A 22,095-nucleotide genomic window follows, 5' to 3' on the forward strand; every position below is an offset into this window, starting at 1 on the left:
TGGGGGTGAAATAATCAAAGCAAATTATATATATTGTGTGTGCAAAATGCCACTTTGGGGGCAATTTGAAATCTTCTCCAGAAGGTCAGAATGGCTCGAAATCACCACTTATCTTAGAACGACTTTAAACTCCTGATCTTCCTGGTGCTGTGCTCTCCAATGCTGTGCTCTCCAATGCTGTGATTTCAGGCATGCTCCACCACAGGCTGACGAAACCCAAGGTGCCAGGGATTGGGAATCGCTAGCAGGAGAAGGAGAAACTGAATCCAGACTGCAGTGTTTGGAGATGGGGCTGATGCAAGGGATTATGGTCACACTGGTTATTAGAGTGAGACCCTCGTGGTTCATGGTTCACATTGCAGTTCCTTAACAGGACTATTGCCTTCTCGTTTCTTGTTTGTCCAGTGAATGGCAGACATACAATACATATTTTTGAATGAAAGAAGGAATTATCACTTCTATAGGAGATATGATAGCCTTCTCTTCCATGTAGGCCCATCAAATCACCTAGAAATAGAACACTAAAGATGGCTCTTAGGTCCCTTTCTGAAATTGTTGGTCCATTATGATTCTAAAGGTAAGTACATCCGACCACATAGAAAGCTCTGTCTGCTCTTCAATATTATTTTCACAAGGGGTGGAGGGATATGGTGGCTCTTGTTAACACCAATTTTGTATTGGTTCCTCAGCAGTTTGGGTTCTGATATTAGAGCACCTAGATTTCAATCTCGGCTCCATGACATAGGAGCTCGCTACTTTAGGCGAGCTTTAACCTCTGTGCCTCAGTACAACTCCTCCAAGACATAGTGTCTTAACCCACTGTAGTAGCTCAGGCCTGGAGCGCCAGCCCTCTGGGAAGCCAAGGCAGGAGGGCTGCCTGGAGTAGGAGGCCAACCTGAGTTCCCCGGTCAATTACTGACCAGCCACAGCTGCACAGCGAGTGACATTTAAAGTCTTTAAAATAGTACCTTTACACTTGGCATTTTTAATATTAATTTGGTGATAATAATAGATAGTTCTAAATTTACATAAATTCTACTTAAAGGGCAAAGTATCTCCTATAATCCCTGGAAAGGGGGTAGGGGGATACTAGATGCTCAAAAAATAACGCGACATGTGTTTGATAGACACAAAATAGATGTAATTTAGATAAGAGGGATCTGGGCATGTGTACACATCGTCCGTTACTTTCCTACAATTAGTTCTAGACATTGTATGACTTGGTCTTTTTCTTGCCTTCTTCAAAGCCTGGAGTTTGTTGCAATGCGCGTTGTAGTTCTCAGAAACCCTGGCCGCCTGACAAGCTGGCTGTTTGGCTAGTCTGAAGGCTGAGGCTGCCGCAGCAAAAAGTGGGTTACACTACAGTACAGCTCTGCTGCCAGAGATGGAGGACCAATAGCCTCAGATTAAGCGCACGGGGTGGATTGGTGCAGCCAAGGTCTTTGTGAAGGTTCCTGGCCACTCCCGAGCCCAGTGGGAACCTGAAGGTAAGTGCCCCACGGTGAGCCGGGGGACCTGGGTGGTGCGACAGAGTCGGCTGGCTGAGTTCTACCCACCCCGGGCAGGTGCTGGTGGCAGCATCCACACAGACCGCGCTCAGCCCTGGCTGCGTGCGGGTGGGCGAGTCCCCGCAGCCCCTGCAGCGGCGACCCGGGCCAGCTCGCAGGGCGCGCTGACCTTGCCGCGGGCGGCCGGCCTTGGCGCAGTCCCCGCGCCGCATTGCCGGCCGCTCCTGCGGGCGCCCCCTGGCACCGGGACCGCCCGCTCCACGGCCGCCGCGCGCCCGCGCTCCCACCGCGCCCCACGCCCGCGGCCGAGCGGTCTGCGCCGACCGCGCCTGAGGCTCCGGAGGGTGGGGCGGCGCGCGCCCACGGGCCGGCCGAGGGCGCCTCGCGCGGGTGCACGCGCCGCGGGTGGGCGTGCTCGGGGCGCGCGCCGCCGCTGCCGCCGCCGCCGCCGCCGCCGCCGCCGCCTCAGCCTGTCGCGCCGCCCGCGCCGCCCGCTCCCGGGGCTCGGCCCAGCACGTCGGCTCCGGAGCGGCCGTGGGCAGCGCGGGCCCGCGGCGTAGAGTCCGCCGGCCTCGGACCCGCGTCCCGCGCGCGGACTGTCCCGGTAAGCGAGGGCGGGGGCGGTGGGACCCCCCCTCCCCGCCGTCACCCTGAGGGGCGGGTCTGCGGTCTCGGACTCGGATGCTGGTGTGGGAGCCGCCCCCACGGGGGCCCCCTGTGCAAGTGGATGCACCCCAGTGACCGCCCGCCTCAACTCCGCAGAGAGTCAGTGGGACGGGCATGGAGGGAGACGCCCAGGGCGCTCTGCACTTTCTGCCTTGCACAGCCCCAGTGTAGAGGCACCCTCCCTATGGCCCCTGGGAGGCCTTCTGTGTAAGTGGTGTGGCATCAGGGTAGTCTCTAGACTTAGGCTCCGTGGGAGAACATCTGAGAACGTCAGGGACTTTTTCAGTGGTGTTGGTGAACCCCAGGTGATCTCAGCCTGTGCCCCCAGAGATGTCCAGAAAGAACCTTTGGCTGCAGAAATGGGATCCATTTGTAGCATCATAGCTCCAAGGACTTTGGCACTGACCTCCTGAGGGACTCAGTGTGCCCTCACTTGTCCCCCTCAACATAGTGGAAAGGAGTGTGGACACTATGGGGCTGTGGCCTTTGTTCATTCTATTTCTCACACTGCCCCATTAGAAATGTCTCTTCAGAATGATAGCCCAGTTGGCTTCATGCTGGACTTTAGGGGAGACTGGAACTGCTTGTGAGAGCACAGGGCTCAAGGGGTACCAAGACCGGGGAGGCCTCCAAAGCAAAGATAAGATATCTGAGCCTGTAAGCTTGACTGTCCAGAAACAGTAAGACCAAGTTTCTGGAGGAAGGACTGAGGGAGAGGGAAGCATTCTTGAGAACTAGTGTGCCAGGCACTGTGCTAGATCTGTTTAAACATCTTACATAATACTTAACAACAGCTTCATAAAATCGCCCCATTTAAACATTAGGTATTTGTGACGCAGGCTTTACCCGAGATGACGAATGATGAAGTCTGCTCTTCAGACTTAACTCAGAGAAAAGTATCCAAGAGGGTCAGACGAAAGAGAGGATGCTTGTCAATAAGTTGTGTTGAAGCATCATGGAGCTTCGCAGTAGCATATGATCAGCCAAGGTGATGCTTAAATGGAGGGGGACGGTTTGTCAGAGCACGAGACCAATGGAGCAGTTATCCACTTGATCCTGGAGTTCAATGTGTGATTTCCTTTGTTGGTAGCACTACTGTAATGGTGTGATGGTCCTTGTCAGAAATTGCTCGGGAGGACTAGAGGGGCCACCTTCCCTGCTGCAGCACCTTGGGAGTGAAGAAACGGGGGACGCTGTCATTTCTAAGAGTCACCCACACTTCCCTTGTGGCCCTGCATGTGCTCCAGTGGAAAGTAATCTACAGATACCACCCAGGACACTGCTGAAAGAGTTTTGTATGAGAAGCAGGAGGGTGGAGAGGGTGGGAGCCAAGAAAGGCTCACTGGTAATCTGCTGTCTGAGAGAGAAAGCCTGAACCTGACACAGTAATGCCCCTGTCTCACCCCTCAACACTTTCATTCCAGCTGACTCCTAAGGGTATAACTTTGGTCCCAAAGATAGATTCTTGCTTCTTATCCAAAAAGGGAGTGTGAAAGGGCCAAGCCATGTAATTTACCACAGAGCCGTTCCGGAGGGTTCCTGTTCTTCTTCGTCCTCTTCTGCACAGCCAAACCAAGTATCCTCCTTTAATAAGACTACCCTCCTTGAGCTGGGCCCAGCGAGAACGGGCCGATCAGAGCATAGGCCCATCACAGACATACTCAGGCTTGGTCCTGGTTTTCTTTGAAAACATATATACCTACATCAGAGACTAAGGCAGGAGGCTTGCCACAAGTTGAAGGCCAGCCTGGGCTACTTAGAGAGACTTTCTCAGAAAAACAAAACCAAGAAAACACTGTATTTCTGCACTGGCTATGGTAATCTATGCCTTTTATCCTGGTACTTTGGAGATAGAGGCAGGAGAATCTCAAGTTCAAGGTTAGACTGGGCTGCATAGAAAGTTCTAGGCATTGTCTCAAGAGAGAGAGAAAGAGAGAGAGAGAGACAGAGACAGACAGAGAGAGAGAGAGAGAGAGAGAGAGAGAGAGAAAAGAAATGTCTCTTTGGGTGTCTGAAATTACATCATGAGAAGAAAGAGGAAGCTACCAAGGAAACAGGATGACCTAGCTGACCAAGTGTTAGCTGGGCTTTAACTTCCTTAAGCCCTTGGCTCCTGGAAGGATCAGATAGTTGTCCTACCTCATGCACAGCTCAACAAGCAAATCTGACAGAGGTTCATTTTGGTTAGTGTCTGATATGAAGTTGTTTATAATCCTCTTTCAGCTTAAACCCCTCTCATTAGTTCAACATTAGATGGATGGATAGATAGATAGATAGATAGATAGATAGATAGATAGATAGATAGATAGATCAGAGACAGTCCTAGTAAACCCCAGGGCAGACCAGTGAGTGTGCTCTGACCTGTCACAGCTCTTCAGCATGGAACTCTCCAACAACCTAAGGTCTGGCGGGGAGACACTCTGTCTGTCTGTCTATCTCTCTATCATCTGTCTATCATCTATCTATCTATCTATCTATCTATCTATCTATCTATCTATCTATCTATCTGTCTATCTATAGTTTTAAGAGGAAACCGAGACCAAGCCTGCAAATTTGGTGGCATTTGTCCTAATTCAGACATTTCTTTTTGTTTGTTTTGTTTTTTTTCAAGACAGAGTTTCTCTGTGTAGCCTAGGCTGTCCTGGAACTTGCTCTGTAGACCAGGCTGGCCTGAACTCAGAGATCTGCCTATCTCTATCTCCTAAGTGCTGAACCAAAAGGCTCTCAGGTATTTCTTGTTGGAGATTATTATTATTATTATTATTATTATTATTATCATCATCTTTTCATCGAGGGCTCTGAGTATCACATACCCTGGTAAGTTGGGAAAATTACTTGATTGATCTAAGTGCTCCCCAAAACTTGGATCCTTGGTTCCATCTCCTAATGTCTAGTATTGAGTAAACATTAAATTTTCAAGACTTGTCAGCCTGAGCATAGCCTGTGTGGGATGGGTGTTACCGGGAGGCCTTAATCGTCTCAAAAACACTTCATTCCAAAGGGAAATAAGAGGAGAAGGCCCCTCCCCCACTTGAGTACACACAAATAGGAATGGATTTTCAGCCTTGGATCTTGCATAGATTCTCTGGCCACATTGTAGCCATTTTCTTCTTTCCACACTACCCATGTATTTTTTTTAAATGCTTCCTTTTCTTGGAACATGGATAATAAAACCTCCCCAGATGCATTTTCTACAGCTCCCTGTTTCTCCCAGCACACCTGTTCCTAAGTGGATCATAGTCTCCCATCTCTTCAGCTACAGTATCTTTTGATGTTGTTTTTTGGTGCCACATGCCTGTCCAGCGATGCTTCCTCATTCCCCAGACTGGCTTATTCCTATCTGAGGAGAACATCATTATCTACCTCGTCCTTCATTCTTAATGACTACGTTCTGATAGGAATTGTTCTTCCAGCTTTGGACTGAGAAGCATGGGCTGTCTGTGTCCAGCTGGAGACACGACCATTGGTTCTATTCTAGCATCTCTCCGTACTCCACCCACCTCCCGGCAATCCTCTGAGAGGCCTGCACACGCCCAAAGTGCTGTGGAGCTGCCAGCACTGTGCTGCATAAACAGGAGACTTCCTGCCCTCGAGGAGTTTGCACAGAATCAGTCTGCATTTCGTCACTCAATTACTATTAGTATAAAGTGCAGGAAAAGTACCGGGGGAAATACAGTGAGACAGGCTATTCATGGCGGTCAGTGTGAGTGTGACGTTTCCCAGGTATCACCCACTGACTACTAACTGCTAAGATGAGCGTCTTCATCTTCCGACCCCTGCCAAAGTTACTCTTACCCATACGTATTGAGCAAACTGGTCACATGCATGCTTGCCTCCCTGGGCAAGTCATCTATGTGGAGTTACAGAGCCCTCTCCATGTTATGATGTCTGTTTGATAGCGACCGTTTCCTGTTGCGATGGTCTGCTCACTGAAACACTAAGTGATTTGGCTACCTTGCCCTCTTTTTCTTGTTTGTGTTTGTTCTCTAAGCTTATGTCTCCTGTAGACAAAGCCCCGTGATTACTACAGTCACTCCCTGCCAGACCTTAGGTTGTGGGAGAGTTCCGTGCTGGAGAGCTGTGGACAGGTCAGAGCACACTCACTGGCCAGCCCTGGGGTTTACCAGGCTTGTCTCTGATCATCCTGGCCATACTCCCCTCCCTGCCCCACACTTCCCTGAATTCAAATGAATATTCTCTTTTAGACAGATATTTTAGGCATACTACATCAAGCCAGTCCTTTGAGCCGATGCTAATTCAAATGTGAGTGCGGACTCCCTTGCCCGTTTCTATCCAGCCCCGGGGCCGGCTTCATAGCTCTAAGTCATGGTGGAGTCTCCATATAGCTCCGTGCTTGGCGTGTGTTTTTACCTCTTCCTGGAATGCTTTTTTTTTTTTTTTTTCCTCATCCACTGGGTTAACTCCTACTCATCTTCAAAATTTAGCTCAAGCAACACCTTTTTTTTTTCAACCCTACACGTATGCCCCCTACACTTGCATACACTCCTGCATCCTCACAGGCTGAGACTCCATCTCTGCATCCTACTAACAGCTATTAGCACTTGATTTGTGCCTAACACATAGTAGGTTGTACCCCCCCACACACACACACAGAGTTTATAGACTCAATAAGCAAGCGAGTGGCGATAGTTAAAGTGTAATAGCTGCATACGTGAAGCAGAACCTGTGTGTTGAGGACCCGAGAGCAGAAAGCAGGGAGTGCCTCTCTATCTTGCTGGGAAAAAAAAAAATCACTTGCTAAGTGCAATCCCACCAGCCAATCACTGCCAGCGTGATGTTCCTTAACTGTTGCTCTGCTTCTGTGGGAAGGCAGAGCTGTAGCTTTTAATGAAGACAGCCCAATCCCCAGAGGCTAAAGATCATGCCATCATTTTGCTCTCATGTATATTAAAGCTTCAGTAAATACAAGCCGCAGCAGGATGTCCCTCCTGCCTCCGAGCCTTGAGCTGAGGCTGGGAGACAGTTTTAGTCCATCTCTAGCCTGTCTGCTTCTTAGAATCTCCAGAAAACCTCTCTGCAGTTCGGGTGACTGCCTTCCTAGATAAGCAGAAGTGGACCGAAGGAGATGGGGAGGGTGGCTTCAGGGTCTACAGTCATGAGAACTGACACCAGTCTGTAGGTTACCGCCAGGAGACTGATGACTACACACAGACTCCCGGGACACTGAGTGGAGAGACTGGATTCCTAAAGCAATAGGCGGAGGAGAACGGCTGGACCACTTGGGTTGCCTCAGAGACCTGCAGAGGGTAAGGGAATTCTTTGTGATGGCTTTTGCTTACGTTCTTCAGCTTGATATGTATGGGGAGCTCAGGATCTGTGCTGTACACTCTTAAGTTGTGACTCACAGAGCATGACCCTTCTTGGGGTCAAATGACCCTTTTACAGGGGTCACATATCAGATATATTATGATTTATAACAGTAGCAAAATTACAGTGATGAAACAGCAATGAAGTAATTTTATGGAGGGGGGCGGGGATGCTCACCACAGCAGGGAAAGCTCCCTTAAAGGGTCTCAGCACTGGGGAGGTTGGGAACCACTGCTCTGATTTTCACAGAGCCTGGTTCTGTTGGTTTTCTGCACCTTTGTAATTTTTAACGTCTGTGTTAAGTGTGTAGCTTTCCCTGAAGTTTAGTCCTTCAGCTACACACCTCCAGAAACAAACCATTTAACTTCTACGCCCGCATGCACAGACACTGCTCTACTCAGCATCTCTGGCTCAAACCCAGCACCAAGGAGAAGCATTTTCAAGCTTCCTTCTCATGCCCTAGCAAGCTTCACCCCTGTGGGCCAAGCAGTAGTCAACAGGACAGAGAATACGTACCATAGACCTGGGAATAGGTGTTTCTCTTGTCTTAACTTTGTGGTTGTAGGAACTGGCTAAATTAAATGTTCACCCCTCTCATCTGGAGCCAGATCATAGCAGGTACTCTGTAGCAGAAAGTCACCCATAGCTACTGTGAGGTTGGTATTCTTATCCTCAGGGCCCTGACCCACAGTTCAGGCCCCACCTCTGAGGAGGCAGCATGGATGTGATATGCTGAGTTCACACTATAATTCTAGAACTGAGTTCCAGAGCCTTGCTCTGATCATACTTTTGGCCAACTTTGGTTTTGTCTTCTTTTGCTTTCAGCGCTGGGGATTTAATCTAGGAGCCCATGTGTGTTACACAGGCTCTCTTCCACTGAGCCACATCCCCAGACCTCAGTTCTGTTTGTGAGACTTTGCTAAGCTGCCCAGGCTAGCCTTGAACTCATTTCACAGCCCAGTCTGGCTTTGAACTTATGTGATCTCTCTGCTCAGAGTCCTAAGTGGCTGGAATTGCAGCCCTAAGCAGGCCTAGCCTCTGGCCACCATTGGTGAAAAGAAAGGATACTGACACCATGTCTAAAATAAACTGACTTTGCCCAGTCATCTCAGCAACATTCATGTTTGTGAAAGACGGTGGGAGCTGCCCACATTTTCTACCCTTTGTTTTCATTTATTTTTCTGCAAGTTCAGCTCGTGTGTGTGTGTGTGTGTGTGTGTGTGTGTGTGTGTGTGTGTATGTATCTTCCTCCCTCCCTTCCTCTCTCTTTCCCTCCCTCTGTAAATCAGGTTGGCCTCAAACTCACAATGATCCTCCTGCCTCAGTCTCTCAATGTTGGGATCACAGGTGGATGCCACTACAACCTTCAAACTTTCAAACATCCCTTGGTTCCCTTCTCACTTAGGGGTTCCTTTGCCTGGTCCTGCCTAGGAACATCCTCATAACCTCCAGAGAATCCCTTTAAATTGCTCTTGGGCTTTCCAAATGGCCGCCATCTCTATACAAAGGATCAGGCTCAAGTGAGTCCATGGACTTCATGTTAGCATGCTGAATAAGGAAACTCCTGCCTCTTAGGCAGGCTGCTGCCCAGTCTCTCCATAGCCACAGATCCTATAGAGAGCCTGGGCAGAGGGCTTCCCTTGCTTCTCTTGCTGCTTTGCCTTCCTATTTCTTTACCAGCTCCTGCTGGTAAAACCTCTCCACTCCACTCCCACTACTTTGCCCTCATAACGAATCCCAGTGCATTCTAACGAGGTGCTCTGCAAAGAATGGGTGTGTCTTGCACACACATTCTGAGCTGCCCACATATTCGTTCTGCCTGACAAATACGTCTCAACAGCCTTCTCCTGCTGAAAGGACGATTCTGATGGTTGCCATTTTCATGTCTTCCTATTCGTACAGCCAGCGTACTTGCTCACTCTATGGTCTCCCACCGCCTGCTCTATCCCTAAGGTGTTCTTTAAGCCTCTCTTGTATACACCCCAAAATCTTGACAGTCATACCATTCTAGAGACAACATCTTCTTATCCCCTTTTCATTCTTGTTGGAGAAGGGAGAAAAAAAGATTCCACTCACCAGCCAAAGAAATAGTCATTAAGATCAATTTGTGGGATCTTTGCAACTTCACTTCCTTTTAGCTTGCTCTTCTTCTTAGGCCTCCTTCCAGCCCAGGAGAGGCGGGGCTTTCTCTCCAGGCGGTTCCTCTTACCCATCCTAATCAGTGCCACTTGTTTCTCCAGGAATTCGAGCAGCCTATGTTAATTCCTCAAACACCACAGGTGCCAGGCTCCGCTATTTCAGCACACTCGCTTTTAATCAAGGTGTCGTCTTCTGCAGTCCTCTTCATTAAGCATTAAGAGACTTAGCCTTATTCTTAAGGCTTAATTCTGTTGTGTCTTCGAGGTTTATAATCAGATCACAGCCATGCCATTTCAAAATGATGAAAATAAAGTGAACAAACAAACAAAAAAAAATGGCTTGAGGTCATGTTTGGGTCGTAGTGGCTTCCTATTAATGGTTCTACTTCACAGTTTTTTGCCTTAGGGACATAAAGCAATGTAGAAAAATGGACCTTCTCCAGCAAAAGGAATAGCCATGTTCAAAGAAACTGTGGCAAAGAGCATCAAGTTGTTTGCTTCTTCTATTTGATTATTTTGATAGTGTGTGTCAGCTCTGTCTTCATAAAAGCTCCTCCAAAAACTAAACTCGCAAAACGACTGCAGAGATGTCGTTACAGCTGAGGGATCCTGGCATCTTCACAGAGTGAGTGCTCTCCTAACATGGAGCAATGGGGGGAAGCAGAGCTGCAGTGTGGAATGTCTCTGTAGTCCAGCCGCTGCTACATTGTTAATAAGTCACATCATGCGCACGTAGAATGATGCTCCTAACCGGCTGAGGCTGGGCTTGCTCAGTATCCCATATTATGTCATCATAAGAAGCCAAAACCCAAGTGCACATACTGGTTCTCTCCGGATGAATTGGTCTTGGAAATCGATTTAATATGTTCAGGGTCTCCAAATAAATGTTTCCAACTGAGATTCAGCCTATGCATTCTAATAAACATAGCAGTCTCATCACTGTTGTCCAGGTCTTCTGACATCATTTCTAAGAAAGAAGTGCCTCCCATCTATTTGGAGAACTGGTTCATCCCCTATGGCCCCAGGAGCCAGGTGGATACTGCCAAGCTCTGGGGTTCTGCAGCCTGTTACACTGACAAAAAATAAATAAACTTGTTACAAATATAAGTGTATCTTATTTTCAATCCATTCACTTATCTCCCGGAGTTTTTACATAGATTCTTCCTGCTTCCATAATACAGCTAACTCACCATTTGGAAACCATAGCTCTTATCTTTGTGTTTCAAAACATTAAATCAATTTTTTAATAATTTGTCTTTTAAGTTATTCTGCACTTTCCTATTAGAATTCTTTCTACTCTTCTTATGATTTTTTTTTAAAATGTTTCAGTAAGGCAGAAGAGCATGATGGCGCATGCCTTCTTTAATCTGACTCAGGAGGCAGAATCGGGTGGGTATCTTCGATGTCTAGGCCAGCCTGGATTTCCTGGTCACCAAGGGCTACATAGAGAAAAAAATCATTAGTAAAGTTTGTTTTACTCATGCCCATAGTTCTAAAGGGATCCATCTGTTGGGTGCAGCATGTTTTTTCTTCCTCCATTCTCTCTTACATTATCTTTCTCTTCTTTTCTCTATTTCTCCCATCATTTCCCCTTAAAAATACAAATCTATTCTCTTGCAATTCTTGGAGCCAATGACAGGACACAGTCTCTACTGGGCTAACATGAAGGTGTCCATTCGCAGGGGTGCACAGCTCTCTGGAGGCTCTTGAAACAGGGTGCACCTGTTTTCTTGCACTTTCCAGCTTCTTGAATCCACTACATTTCTTGGCTCTTCTCCACACACACACCCCTTTTTTTTTCAAAGGCAACTGCAGGCTTTTGCATCTTCCCTGTGTTCCATCACAGAACTGACTTCCTTGGTCAGTCTGTCTCTAGTAGACCCCCCATCCACACAGACTGTCAAAAGCAGCAGGTTTCCTTAAATTCTTGTGTTATAAGGAGCCATCTTTAAATCAAAAGGAAAAGTGACTGAGTAACAAGCTCTAGGCTCAATTCCAACACTCCCAAAGAAAAAGAAGTACACTTCCTTAATGAAAAATATTTACTGGGAAGTGGTGGCGCATACCTTTAATCCCAGCACTTAAGGAGCAGAGGGAGGTTGATCTGAGTTCTAGGTCAGCCTGGTCTGCAGAGTGAGTTCCAGAACCGTCAGAGCTACACAGAGAAACCCTGATTCAGGAGGAGAGAGGGGGCGTGGAGATAACAAGCCTGAGACCCTGATTCTACCCCTCTAAAAATAATGAATTGAACAAAATGTCTCAAAAGACATTTATATGGAAAATAAATACATAAAAGAAGTGTTCACCATGCTTAGTCGCCAGGAAAACACAAATCTAAACTGCACTGAGAATCACCTCATCCCCGTCAGAATGGCTGTCACCATGAAAACAAACAGCAAATGCCAGCACAGCTATTGGGTTATTAGTCCAGTCTCTATGGAAATAAGCATAGAGGTTCTAAAAAGGGAAATCTAAAATGAGGCTGCCATATTGAGCACTCCTGGGTTATGTACCTGAGGGAATCTAAATTAGAATACACCAGAGATAGCTAAGCCAAGTACAGTGAAATTTGCCTGTGACCCCAACACCCTGGAAGCTATGGTAGGGGGACCCTCAAACATCCTGGCCAACCTGGGTGAGTTGCAGAGCAGCCTGGGCTACACAGCAACTCTGTCTCAAAACAAAAAAATAAGTAGAGATCTCTGTACACCACTTTTTGTTGTTGTTTTGAGACAACTCACTATTAGACTTGGCTGATCTGGAACTCCTATATAGATGAGGCAGGCCTCAAACTCAGCAGAGGTTGGCAGGCAGCCTCTCTCCTGAATGCTGAAATAAAGGTGTGCTCCACCATGCCCAGCCACACTCACATTTACTGTGGTGCTCTTCACAGTAGTTGAGCTAAGGGATGTCCATCCACAGGCGAGAGGGAAGTGAAAATGTGGATTTATATACAATGGAAGGGGGATAATGACTGGACTGTGAAAAAAGATAATAATAATAATAATAATAATAATAATAATACAGACTTAAATATTTCACGTTTTCTCCCATATGCAGAATGTAGACATTTTTAAAAGATATGAAAGTAGAAGGGGAAAAGAGATGAGAAAGGGTAATTGAGAGTATATATGTTCAAAGTACATTCTGTTACATTCATGAAATCATAATGGAACCCATTCATTTGTACAATTAATAGACACTAGATTCTTTTCAATGATTCCAAAACACTATAAAGAATCATTATTGGGCTGGGCAGTGGTGGCGCACACCTTTAATCGCACTTGGGAGGCAGAGGCAGGCAGATTTCTGAGTTCGAGGCCAGCCTGGTCTACAGAGTGAGTTCCAGGACAGCCAGAACTATACAGAGAAACCCTGTCTTGAAAAAAACCAAAAAAAAAAAATCATTATTGGGGTAGTTTTATTTTTATCTATTTAAATTTATTTATTTTATGTATATGAGTACACTGTAGCTGTCTTCAGATACACCAGAAGAGGGCACTGTATATATCCTATTACAGATGGTTGTGAGCCATCATGTGGTTGCTGGGAATTGAACTTAGGACCTCTGGAAGAGCAGTTAATGCTCTTAACCACTGACCCATCTTTCCAGCCCCCACGGGATAGTTTTAAAAAGACAAGAATTATCAGGAACCATCACATATAATAAAAAAAAAAAAAATTCCTAATCTTTGGGTTCAGTTACAAGTTCACAAATAAATACTTGTATATACAGTATTTCCTCATAAAATGTACTTCTTATTCTGTGTTGTGGTAAAAAAAAAATGAAAATTAAAAATTAGGAGTATATGGCTTGGTAGTAGAATGCTTACCTCGCATTCCTGAGGTCTTGGGTTCCATCTTCAGCTGAACAGCTTTTTAAATTGAAAACATCCCACTTAATGCATAATAGGAAAACAGTGGGCCAGGATCTATAAATGCTTGTATTGAAAATGGCAGTGATGGGGACTGGAGAGATGGCTCAGTGGTTGAGAAGATTGGATGCTCTACAAAGGACCTGGGTTTGATTCCTAACACTCACGTGGTGGCTGACAACTGATTTAAGTCCAGTTCTAGTGGATCTCACGCCCTCTTGTGGCCTCTGTGGGTAATGCATATGTAGTACACAGGCATACATGTAGACACACACACACACATTCACAGAAAATAAAAATAAACAAATCTCCTTAAAAGGAACAAAAATAGCAGGGAAGGGTTCTATGTCCGTTTGGCATTCCCCCTGCTTGGTGTATGTATCTCAGGCCTTCCTGCCTAACCTAGAGCACAGGTATTGCCCATGAGGCATCTGGGCCATGTTGGGGTCATAGGCCCATTGAGAACCCCAGAGTCTTAACTTTAATGCTCCACTACACTCTCCCATTGATTCTTACTGCCTTCATTAGGTCATTTGGGCTTGTAAAAGAACATGAATGCTCAAAATGCCAAGGAATCTATGCTCCCAACATGGGCTTTAGCAGATAGTCCAAAGCAATACAATGTCTCAAACTAAAGTTAGCTGTCAACTGAGGGAAAGGGGAGAGGTAGGGAAACTGGGAAATAACAGAATAGAAAATGTGAAAACTGGGGGCTGGAGAGATGGCTCAGCGGTTAAGAGCACTGCCTGCTCTTCCAAAGGTCCTGAGTTCAAATCGCAGTAACCACATGGTGGCTCACAACCACCTGTAATGAGATCTGACGCCCTCTTCTGGTGTGCCTGAAGACAGCTACAGTGTACTTAGATATAATAAGTAAATAAATCTTAGAAAGAAAGAAAGAAAGAAAGAAAATGTGAAAACTACCTACATTCTTTCTTTAAAACTTAGATCCTGAATTTGTTTCTTTTCTATTGATATATATATATATATATATATTATATTATAATTATTATATTATATAATTATTATTATAATATATATATATTATAATATATATATATATATTATAATATATATATATATATATTATAAAAGAGAGAGTTTAGTTGGGCTTATGATTCCAGAGAGATGAAGTCTGTAATGGTGGAGCATGGCGACAGGTGGCCAGAGAAGCGTCTGAGAGCCCACATCTTGATCCACAGGTGTTAGGCAGAGAGAGCTAACTGGGAATGTCAAGGCCACCCCCAATGACACACCTCCATCAGGGACTCCCAAACAGTCCCACTGTCTGGGAACCAAGCAGTCAAACTCAGGAGCCAGCCTATGGGGGCCACTCCACTTGAAGACCACAGATCTGTCATTGGTCTGTGGCATGCCCTGGTTGTGAATAGGCTTGCATATTTTGAACATCTCTCCACAGCAACATACTTCCACCTCAGTGTTTATCATGCTGTGACTCTTTCCTGGCCTGTGCTATCCATTTTATTATTTTTAATGTTAGGAACAAAACATCTTTTTAAAAAAGAAATTTAGTTTTTGCTATTATTTATTTATTTATTTATATCCCAAATGCTGTCCCCCAGTCAGTCCCCCCTTACATAGATCCTTCCCCTCTTCCCTTCCCTTCAGGAGGGTTGCTTCTCCTCCTGGATATCCTCCTACTCTGGCACATCAAGTTTCTGGCAGAAATTTTTATTTATTTGTCTGGGAGGATCAATGTGTCTGTGTAAGGGCAGGTGCTTGTGGAGGACAGACGGCATCCAGTCCCCTAGAGATGAAGCTAGAGATGTTTATAAGCTGCCACATCTGGGTGCTGAGAATGAAACCTGGGTCCTGTGCAAGACCTATCTACATGAGATTTAACACCTCAGATGTCTCTCCTATCATGATTTTTTTTTCAACAGGAAGGAGGAAAGTGTTTTTAATCAGGGCCTGGAGAGATGGCTCAGTGGTTAAGAACACTGGCTGCTGTTCCAGAGGACCTGGGTTGAATTCCCAGCACCTACATAGTGGTTCACAGTCATCTGTAACTTCAGTTTTAGGGAATCCGATAACTTTTTCCAGCTTCTGAGGGCTCCAGGCATGCAAGTGGGCATGCATGCCCTCAAAATACTTATAAAAATAATTTTTAAAAAATCTACTTTGATTGTCCACTGAGGCACAAATTCCTAGATCTTTTCTATAAACCTTTGCCACTGTGACCCTGTAAAACAGTCACTGATGACAGTAAACATTTATTAGTTTTATATCAGGGTTTTTTATTCTTTTGAGTTGCATCTTAAATTTTATTAAGTAACAAATGGAAGAGGCAGGTCTTCTCAGGTGACCAATTCAAGAATACAGGTTTCTGCCAGGTGTAATGGCACGTACCTTTAATCTCAGCACTTGGGCAGCAGAGGCAGGAGGATCTCTGAATTTGAGGTCAGTCTGGCACATAGTGAGCTCCAGGACAGCCAAGGCTGCATAGTGACCCCCATCTTTTAAAAAATGGGGATATGAGTTTTCTTGGTAACAATAAGGTGCAGGCTAGAAATGAGTATCACTGTGGTGCATACAAATAATAAATATTTCTAGAAAGAATATATGGCTATTACCAGGCATGGCACATAGTAAGGTTTTATTTGGAAAAGCAAGTTCTTGACTTGGAAAGATTTGGTTTGAGTTTTCTGCCCAAACCTGTCCCCCTGCCTCGTGTGTGTGTATGTGTGTGTGTGTGTGCACGCACGCTCGTGTGCAAGCATGAGCACAAGCACACTCGTGACCATGCGAAGGCCACAAGGGTGTCATCCCGGGACCGATCCACCTTATTTTTTTGATACAGTGTCTCTCATCAGGGCTTGGGACTTGTGGACTAGGCTGGATTTGCTGCAGTCAAATTTGTCTCCTGTTTCCTTATGCTACGATCACATGCGCACCAACACAGTTGGCTTTTTCTGGGGTGCTGGGAATCCAACTCAGGTCCTCGTGTTCACACAGCAGGCACTTTACAGACTGAGACACCTCCCCCCCCCTTAGTTTTGTTTTTCTTGAGACAATGTCTTCTTCTGTAGCCCAGGCTAGCCCTAATCTCACAGCAGTCATCTTGCCTCACCGCCCACCCCCAGCCCCAGTCCCCACCCAGGAGTACTAGAATCACAGGCATGAGCTGCCAAGTCTGGCTTTGAAAATGTCTGTTAACATCTGTTATGTTCCAGATACCTCACCATGGTGGAGGTAGGTATTGTTCAGGGTGAAACAGTCAGAGGGAGTTGCCATTGATCAGATAATCATCCCATTAAGCACGTGGTGAGGAAAGTAAGTGCTCTGGAGCAGAGAGCATGGCCCCAGAAGCACTCCAGCCTGGAGTCTGAAGTGACTTCCCCAAAGGAAGGACACTCGAGCAAGCTGGAAAGAGTAGGCAGTAATTGGGGTGTTCATGTTTCCCAAAAATAGAGAAAGCATGTCAAATAAAGACATAGCAGGGCTGGCAGAGCTCGTAACACAGAGATAGCAGGGAAGTCCAAGACTATGGCACCTCCTAAGCTGGCATGAAGGCATAGATCTGAGGGATTCTGTCCTAAAGGCTGCAGAGAGCCCTTGAAAACATTCCTGCTGCTATAGATGCTCCTGAGTGTCCGGGGGACATCCCTAATTTAACGTGCATGAATCCAAGGACACCTCTTCCTTATTTCCAACCCTCGGGCCATCCTTCTAGTCCATGTCACACTGTCCTCTTCTAGTTCATCCTTGAGCCAATTAGTTACCAGCTTATTCCTAAAATCCTCTAATTCTAGTCCATGGTGACAAATGCACTCAGTGTTGTGCCTGTTTCAGTTGAAAGCCTCACCATCTTACCTGGGCTAGTGTCTTGTAATTGTCTCTACCTTGCCTCTTACCCACTGCCACCTTTTCCCCAGAATAAACTGAAGACGGCTTCTCACGCATCCCCTGAGGTCCACTGTGACCTGGTAGTGTGGTGTCATGCTTTTTTTAAATACTTAAAAATAGCCTGATTGCTATATAGTTTGTACCATAAAATTTACTCATTTCAAGTGTTGCACTAGGTTATTTTTAGCATTTGCACAGTTACACAGTCATCACTACACTTCAACATTAGAATACCTTTGTTGCCCCCAAAATAACGCCAGACCCAGTAGCAGCCACACCCACCACAACCTTTCTGCAGGCTTAGGGAAGCACCAATCTCTTTTATTTCCTTAGATTTACTGGACATCTCACAAAGCGGAATCACAGAACCTGTGTTCTCACATGAATGTCTTCCTTGAAGCTAATCCATGCATGTTAATACTTCATTTCTGTGAGAGAAGGCGATCCCACTGCACAGATAGGTGGCCTGGAGTTCTGTTTGCTTCTTTGGAGTCTGATGTTTAAGGCTTGAGTGGTGTGGTGCTATCCCATCTCCATTTCCTATGAGTGCCTTGAACACATACTGTTCAATAAGCCTTGATTGGAGTGTGCCGAGGGCAAGGTTAAAATGGACTGTGCTCTGCTTACTGTGAGCACGCATTCCTCAGCCGGCCAACTCCCACTGAGCTCCCAGAGTAGAAAGGAAAAGACCGGCTCTGCACTGTGCTGTGTCACATCCTCACTTCCCCATGCTGTACTGTGGTCCTGCAGAGGACGGGGGTACTGCTCCTTTTAACTTGTGAAAAGTTACAGACCTTGGACAGTGTAAAGGCAAAGGTGAAGATGTGAGCGTAACATGAATAAAATCTTAGGAGAGCAAGGTACCCGCCATAGAGCTTGCATGGCTAGGCTGACTGTCGTCTGTGACCTTGGCCACATACCTGGAGGTGACAGTTTCCCCGAGTGCCTGATTCAGAAGTCCATTCACTCTGGCGAGAAAACTAGCCAGCACCTCAGTGGGGGCAGACCCTGGGTGGACTGTGCACAGTACTTCCTGGAGGTGCTTTCTTTCAATCAGAAAACCTGCAATGTGTTGAACCTCCTTCTAGGGGAGAGGGAAAACTTAGTATCTGGAGTCCCAACCACCTCAAAGTAGCAGAGATCTGACACCCTGGGCTGGATAAGCTCTCAAATAACAAGGAAGGCAGATACATTTCACATATGTATAATACTAGCTACTTATTAAGCACTATTTAACCTTCTCTTTCTTGTATATAGTATGTGTGTCTCTGTGTGCCTGTGTATGTGAATATGTGTCTCTGTGTGTGTATGTGCCTGTTTATGTGCATGCGTGTCTCTGTGTGTGTGTACCTATATGCCTGTGTATGAGCTTATATGTCTGTGTGTACATGTGTGTCTGTGTGTGTTCAAGTGTGTCTGTGCCTTTGTACATGCATGTGTGTCTGTGTGTGTGTGTGTACATGTGCATCTCTCTGTATGTGCACACACAAACATGTTTTGCTGAGGTCAAACCCAGGGCTTTGTGGATTCAGCACAAGCTTTCTACTGTGGTGCTATATCAACAGTCCAAGTGGTTTCTTTATGTTATCCTCATGACAACCCTGTGCAGTGTGCTGAACACGTAACCCTCATCCTATAAGAGGGAAAACCAAAACCAGTTAGCCAGTCAGAAGCAGAACCAGACTCTTCTGACTTCTTAGCATGTGCTCTTCCCAGCATGCCTTGCTACTAGGAGCCATGACCGACACTATTTAATAATACCTGCCTTTTCCACGAATGGATAAAACTGATTTTGTCCACAGAGCCATGGGGGTGTTGATGTCCAAGCGGCAGACAGTAGAGCAGGTGCAGAAGGTGAGCCTGGCTGTGTCAGCCTTCAAGGATGGGCTACGGGACAGGCCTTCCATTAGACGTGGGGGTGAGCTACCAGGGTCCCGCCGTGGCACTGTGGAGGGCTCTGTTCAGGAAGTACAGGAGGAGAAGGAAGCAGAGGCAAGTGGCCCCGTGGTCCAGGAAGAGAGCAGCATCAACCGTGCAGCCTGGGAGCGGCTCCGAGATGGCCGCGGAGTTGAGCCTGAGGAGTTTGACAGGACCAGCCGATTCACGCCCCCTGCCTTCATCCGCCCCACCCGGAAGCTGGACGACGACAAACCTCCCGATATCTGCTTGGAACCCCGGGAGCCTGTGAGTGATAAGTTGAGGCAGGATTTCCCTGTCTTAACCTTTATAAGAATCAAAGAACAGGACAGGGAAAGCTTGGTGTGGTTGAAGTGAGACTCAGCACGTGAAGATGGAGTGGAGTTCAGAACAGTCCTTTTCCCACAAGACAGGTTTAGATGTGTCTCGGTGTAGGTTGCTTGCCTTACATGTTCAAGTCCCTGTGTTCTATCCCCAGTACCACAAAGGAAAACAATATTTCGTGTGAATAAAATTACTAGGTATATCTTGGATTAGTCATGGGGGAGAACTTGAGCTTTTCCATGGTAAGGAACAGTGGCGTGGCGGTCCTAGCGCTCACCCTGTCATCTTTGGATTCTCACCCACAGAAGGCAATAACCCTTGGAGGGGACATTTGGGAAACTGAGAAGGGGGAACTAGGGTAAGATACAGTGGATAGAGGTTTCTACTGGTAGGTGGTGTCAAGAGAGCTAGGAGTGTTAAATGTCATATAAATAATGCTTGGGACAATCACTCACACAGATTATTCTCTATAAACACTAATAGAATCCCTGTTCGGAAACAGTATCAGAGCCCTAAGCAGCTTCCTAGTGCTCATCTACCAGGAAGAACGCTTACACTTTAATTGTGGTCCTACAGAGACCTGTCCCATGCAGCAGCCGTGGAATCTTGCTATATGTTCTTTCAAACCCTTCTCATTCCTGCAAGGTTGTCAACGATGAGATGTGTGACATCTGTGAAGTCTGGACCGCTGAGAGCCTCTTCCCATGCAGAGTTTGCACCAGGGTTTTCCACGATGGTTGCCTGCGCCGCATGGGCTACCTCCAAGGGGACAGTGCAGTAGAGGTGACCGAGATGGCCCATACCGAGACAGGCTGGAGCTGTTACTACTGTGTGAGTCTGGACTGCAGGACAGGGGGAAAACTCAGTGTTCTTCCCAGAGGCCTGATCTTAAAAATGACTGTTTCTAAGCAGTGATCTAAGTGGCTTTTCTAATAGTGCATGCAAGGGTCCTGGGGCTAGAAAATGAGTTCTTTGTTGTGAGGTGCACTATATAGCACTTAAAAAAATATGCCAGTAGCAAGCAGGCCCAACTGTAACAAACCAGACCTTGCCAGCCTGCTAAGTTAAGAATCATAAAAAGAATAGGCCTAACCAATCAAAAGTAATTCTGCATAGGGCAGCGCTTTCTCTAAGAATCTGTCATTCCTTGTACCCATCTGAGAAACCAACCTGGCATCCTGAACAGCTCTCTTCCAGCAGAGGGAGATTCTGTTAAGGGAAAATACTGAGTCCTGTGGTCCTCACTTGACCTGAAGCCTGTTAGAAGTCTTTGTTCTTCATCTCTGAAGTGATCATGATGTGAATTAAAGGGCAATACTGCATTGATTCAGAACTCTGCAAACTATATATAAATGCCTCCCAGCTTCTAATGGCAGAAAAAAGTCTAAGGTCTCCTCTGAAAGCTGGACTCACAGCCATTTATCATCATGCCTGAGTGGATCCCGGACTTGCCTGCCTGCTGTGCGGATGTCTCCCCTACGCTCTGGCACGGTGTAAGGAGCAGCTGGCAACTGTCTTCTTCTGCTGTCTGCTACTTTCTGATTCTCATCTTTGTGGCTGATCCACAAAACGAAGACTACAAATCTAGCTACTGAAATACTTTCCCTATAGAATATACCACACCAGACTCTGCTCCTCAGTCTCCCTTCCCTTTCTGCTCCTATCTGCGCACACACGCGCGCGCACACACACACACGTGCACACACGCATGCATGTACACGCACACGCATGCACGCAAACACACACGTGCACACACATACGTACAGGCACGTGCGCGCACACACATACACACACGCATGCACACACACGTGCACACACGCATGCACGCACACACGCACGTGCCCACACATACGCATACACACGAGAGCGCGCACACACACACACACACATACACACACACACTCACACCACCTGAACACCCACTTCAGCTACCCTGCTCGCCAGTGTGCTGCCGGCATGAGCCTGGTCAATCTGTGTCCCTTTGCTGTCTCCCAGGAACACTCTGCTTCCTTCTCAGCTTGCTAGGCAGCTACCACCACCACCTCCATGGGCCTTTTACACACCCTTCCTCCAAGTTCATCCCTTTCTTTTCCCTCCACTCACAGTCATACTTCTTAAGAGCATTTCACTGTCTCCTGACTTCTTTGCCCTCCACTGTGACCTCCACCTTCAGCATTTTGTTGGGTTGGCTTGTACTGAGGTCATTATAGATCTTCTGACTATTTCTAGGGCATCTTCTTAGTCAGCCTTTTTGAATAAAATATTTAACATTTCCTTATTTCCTCTTATTTTTCCTGGCAATTAGGTATTTTCTAGAACTTATACAATATATGCAAACTAGAGAAAATATTTCCAAACCAAAACCCCCCATGTGTGTCTGATCACTGCCTGCTACGCCATGCCGCAGTCTGATCACTGCCTGCTACGCCATGCCACAGTCTGATCACTGCCTGCTACGCCATGCCACAGTCT

At 46.5% G+C, this 22,095-nt stretch overlaps 1 protein-coding gene across 9 annotated transcripts in view; it reads left to right on the top strand.

The window, feature by feature from the left end:
- The first annotated feature begins 1,325 nt into the window (after window positions 1-1,325).
- Phf24 (PHD finger protein 24) overlaps window positions 1,326-22,095 on the top strand; it is a 28,227-nt gene continuing 7,457 nt past the window's right edge. The window contains exons 1-5 of one of the 9 annotated variants that reach the window (XM_031377138.1): window positions 1,928-2,112; window positions 7,315-7,441; window positions 19,185-19,236; window positions 19,348-19,566; window positions 20,269-20,454. In XM_031377138.1, coding sequence (XP_031232998.1) covers window positions 19,189-19,236; window positions 19,348-19,566; window positions 20,269-20,454 — 453 coding nt within the window. In that variant the 5' untranslated portion in view covers window positions 1,928-2,112; window positions 7,315-7,441; window positions 19,185-19,188. Of the gene's footprint in view, window positions 1,488-1,927; window positions 2,113-7,307; window positions 7,442-19,094; window positions 19,567-20,268; window positions 20,455-22,095 lie in introns of those variants that run through there. The other 8 variants (XM_031377134.1, XM_031377133.1, XM_031377132.1 and 5 more) reach the window with 8 other exon arrangements.

Source organism: Mastomys coucha, unplaced genomic scaffold, assembly GCF_008632895.1.
Source record: "Mastomys coucha isolate ucsf_1 unplaced genomic scaffold, UCSF_Mcou_1 pScaffold18, whole genome shotgun sequence".
Classification (NCBI taxonomy): Eukaryota; Metazoa; Chordata; class Mammalia; order Rodentia; family Muridae; genus Mastomys; species Mastomys coucha.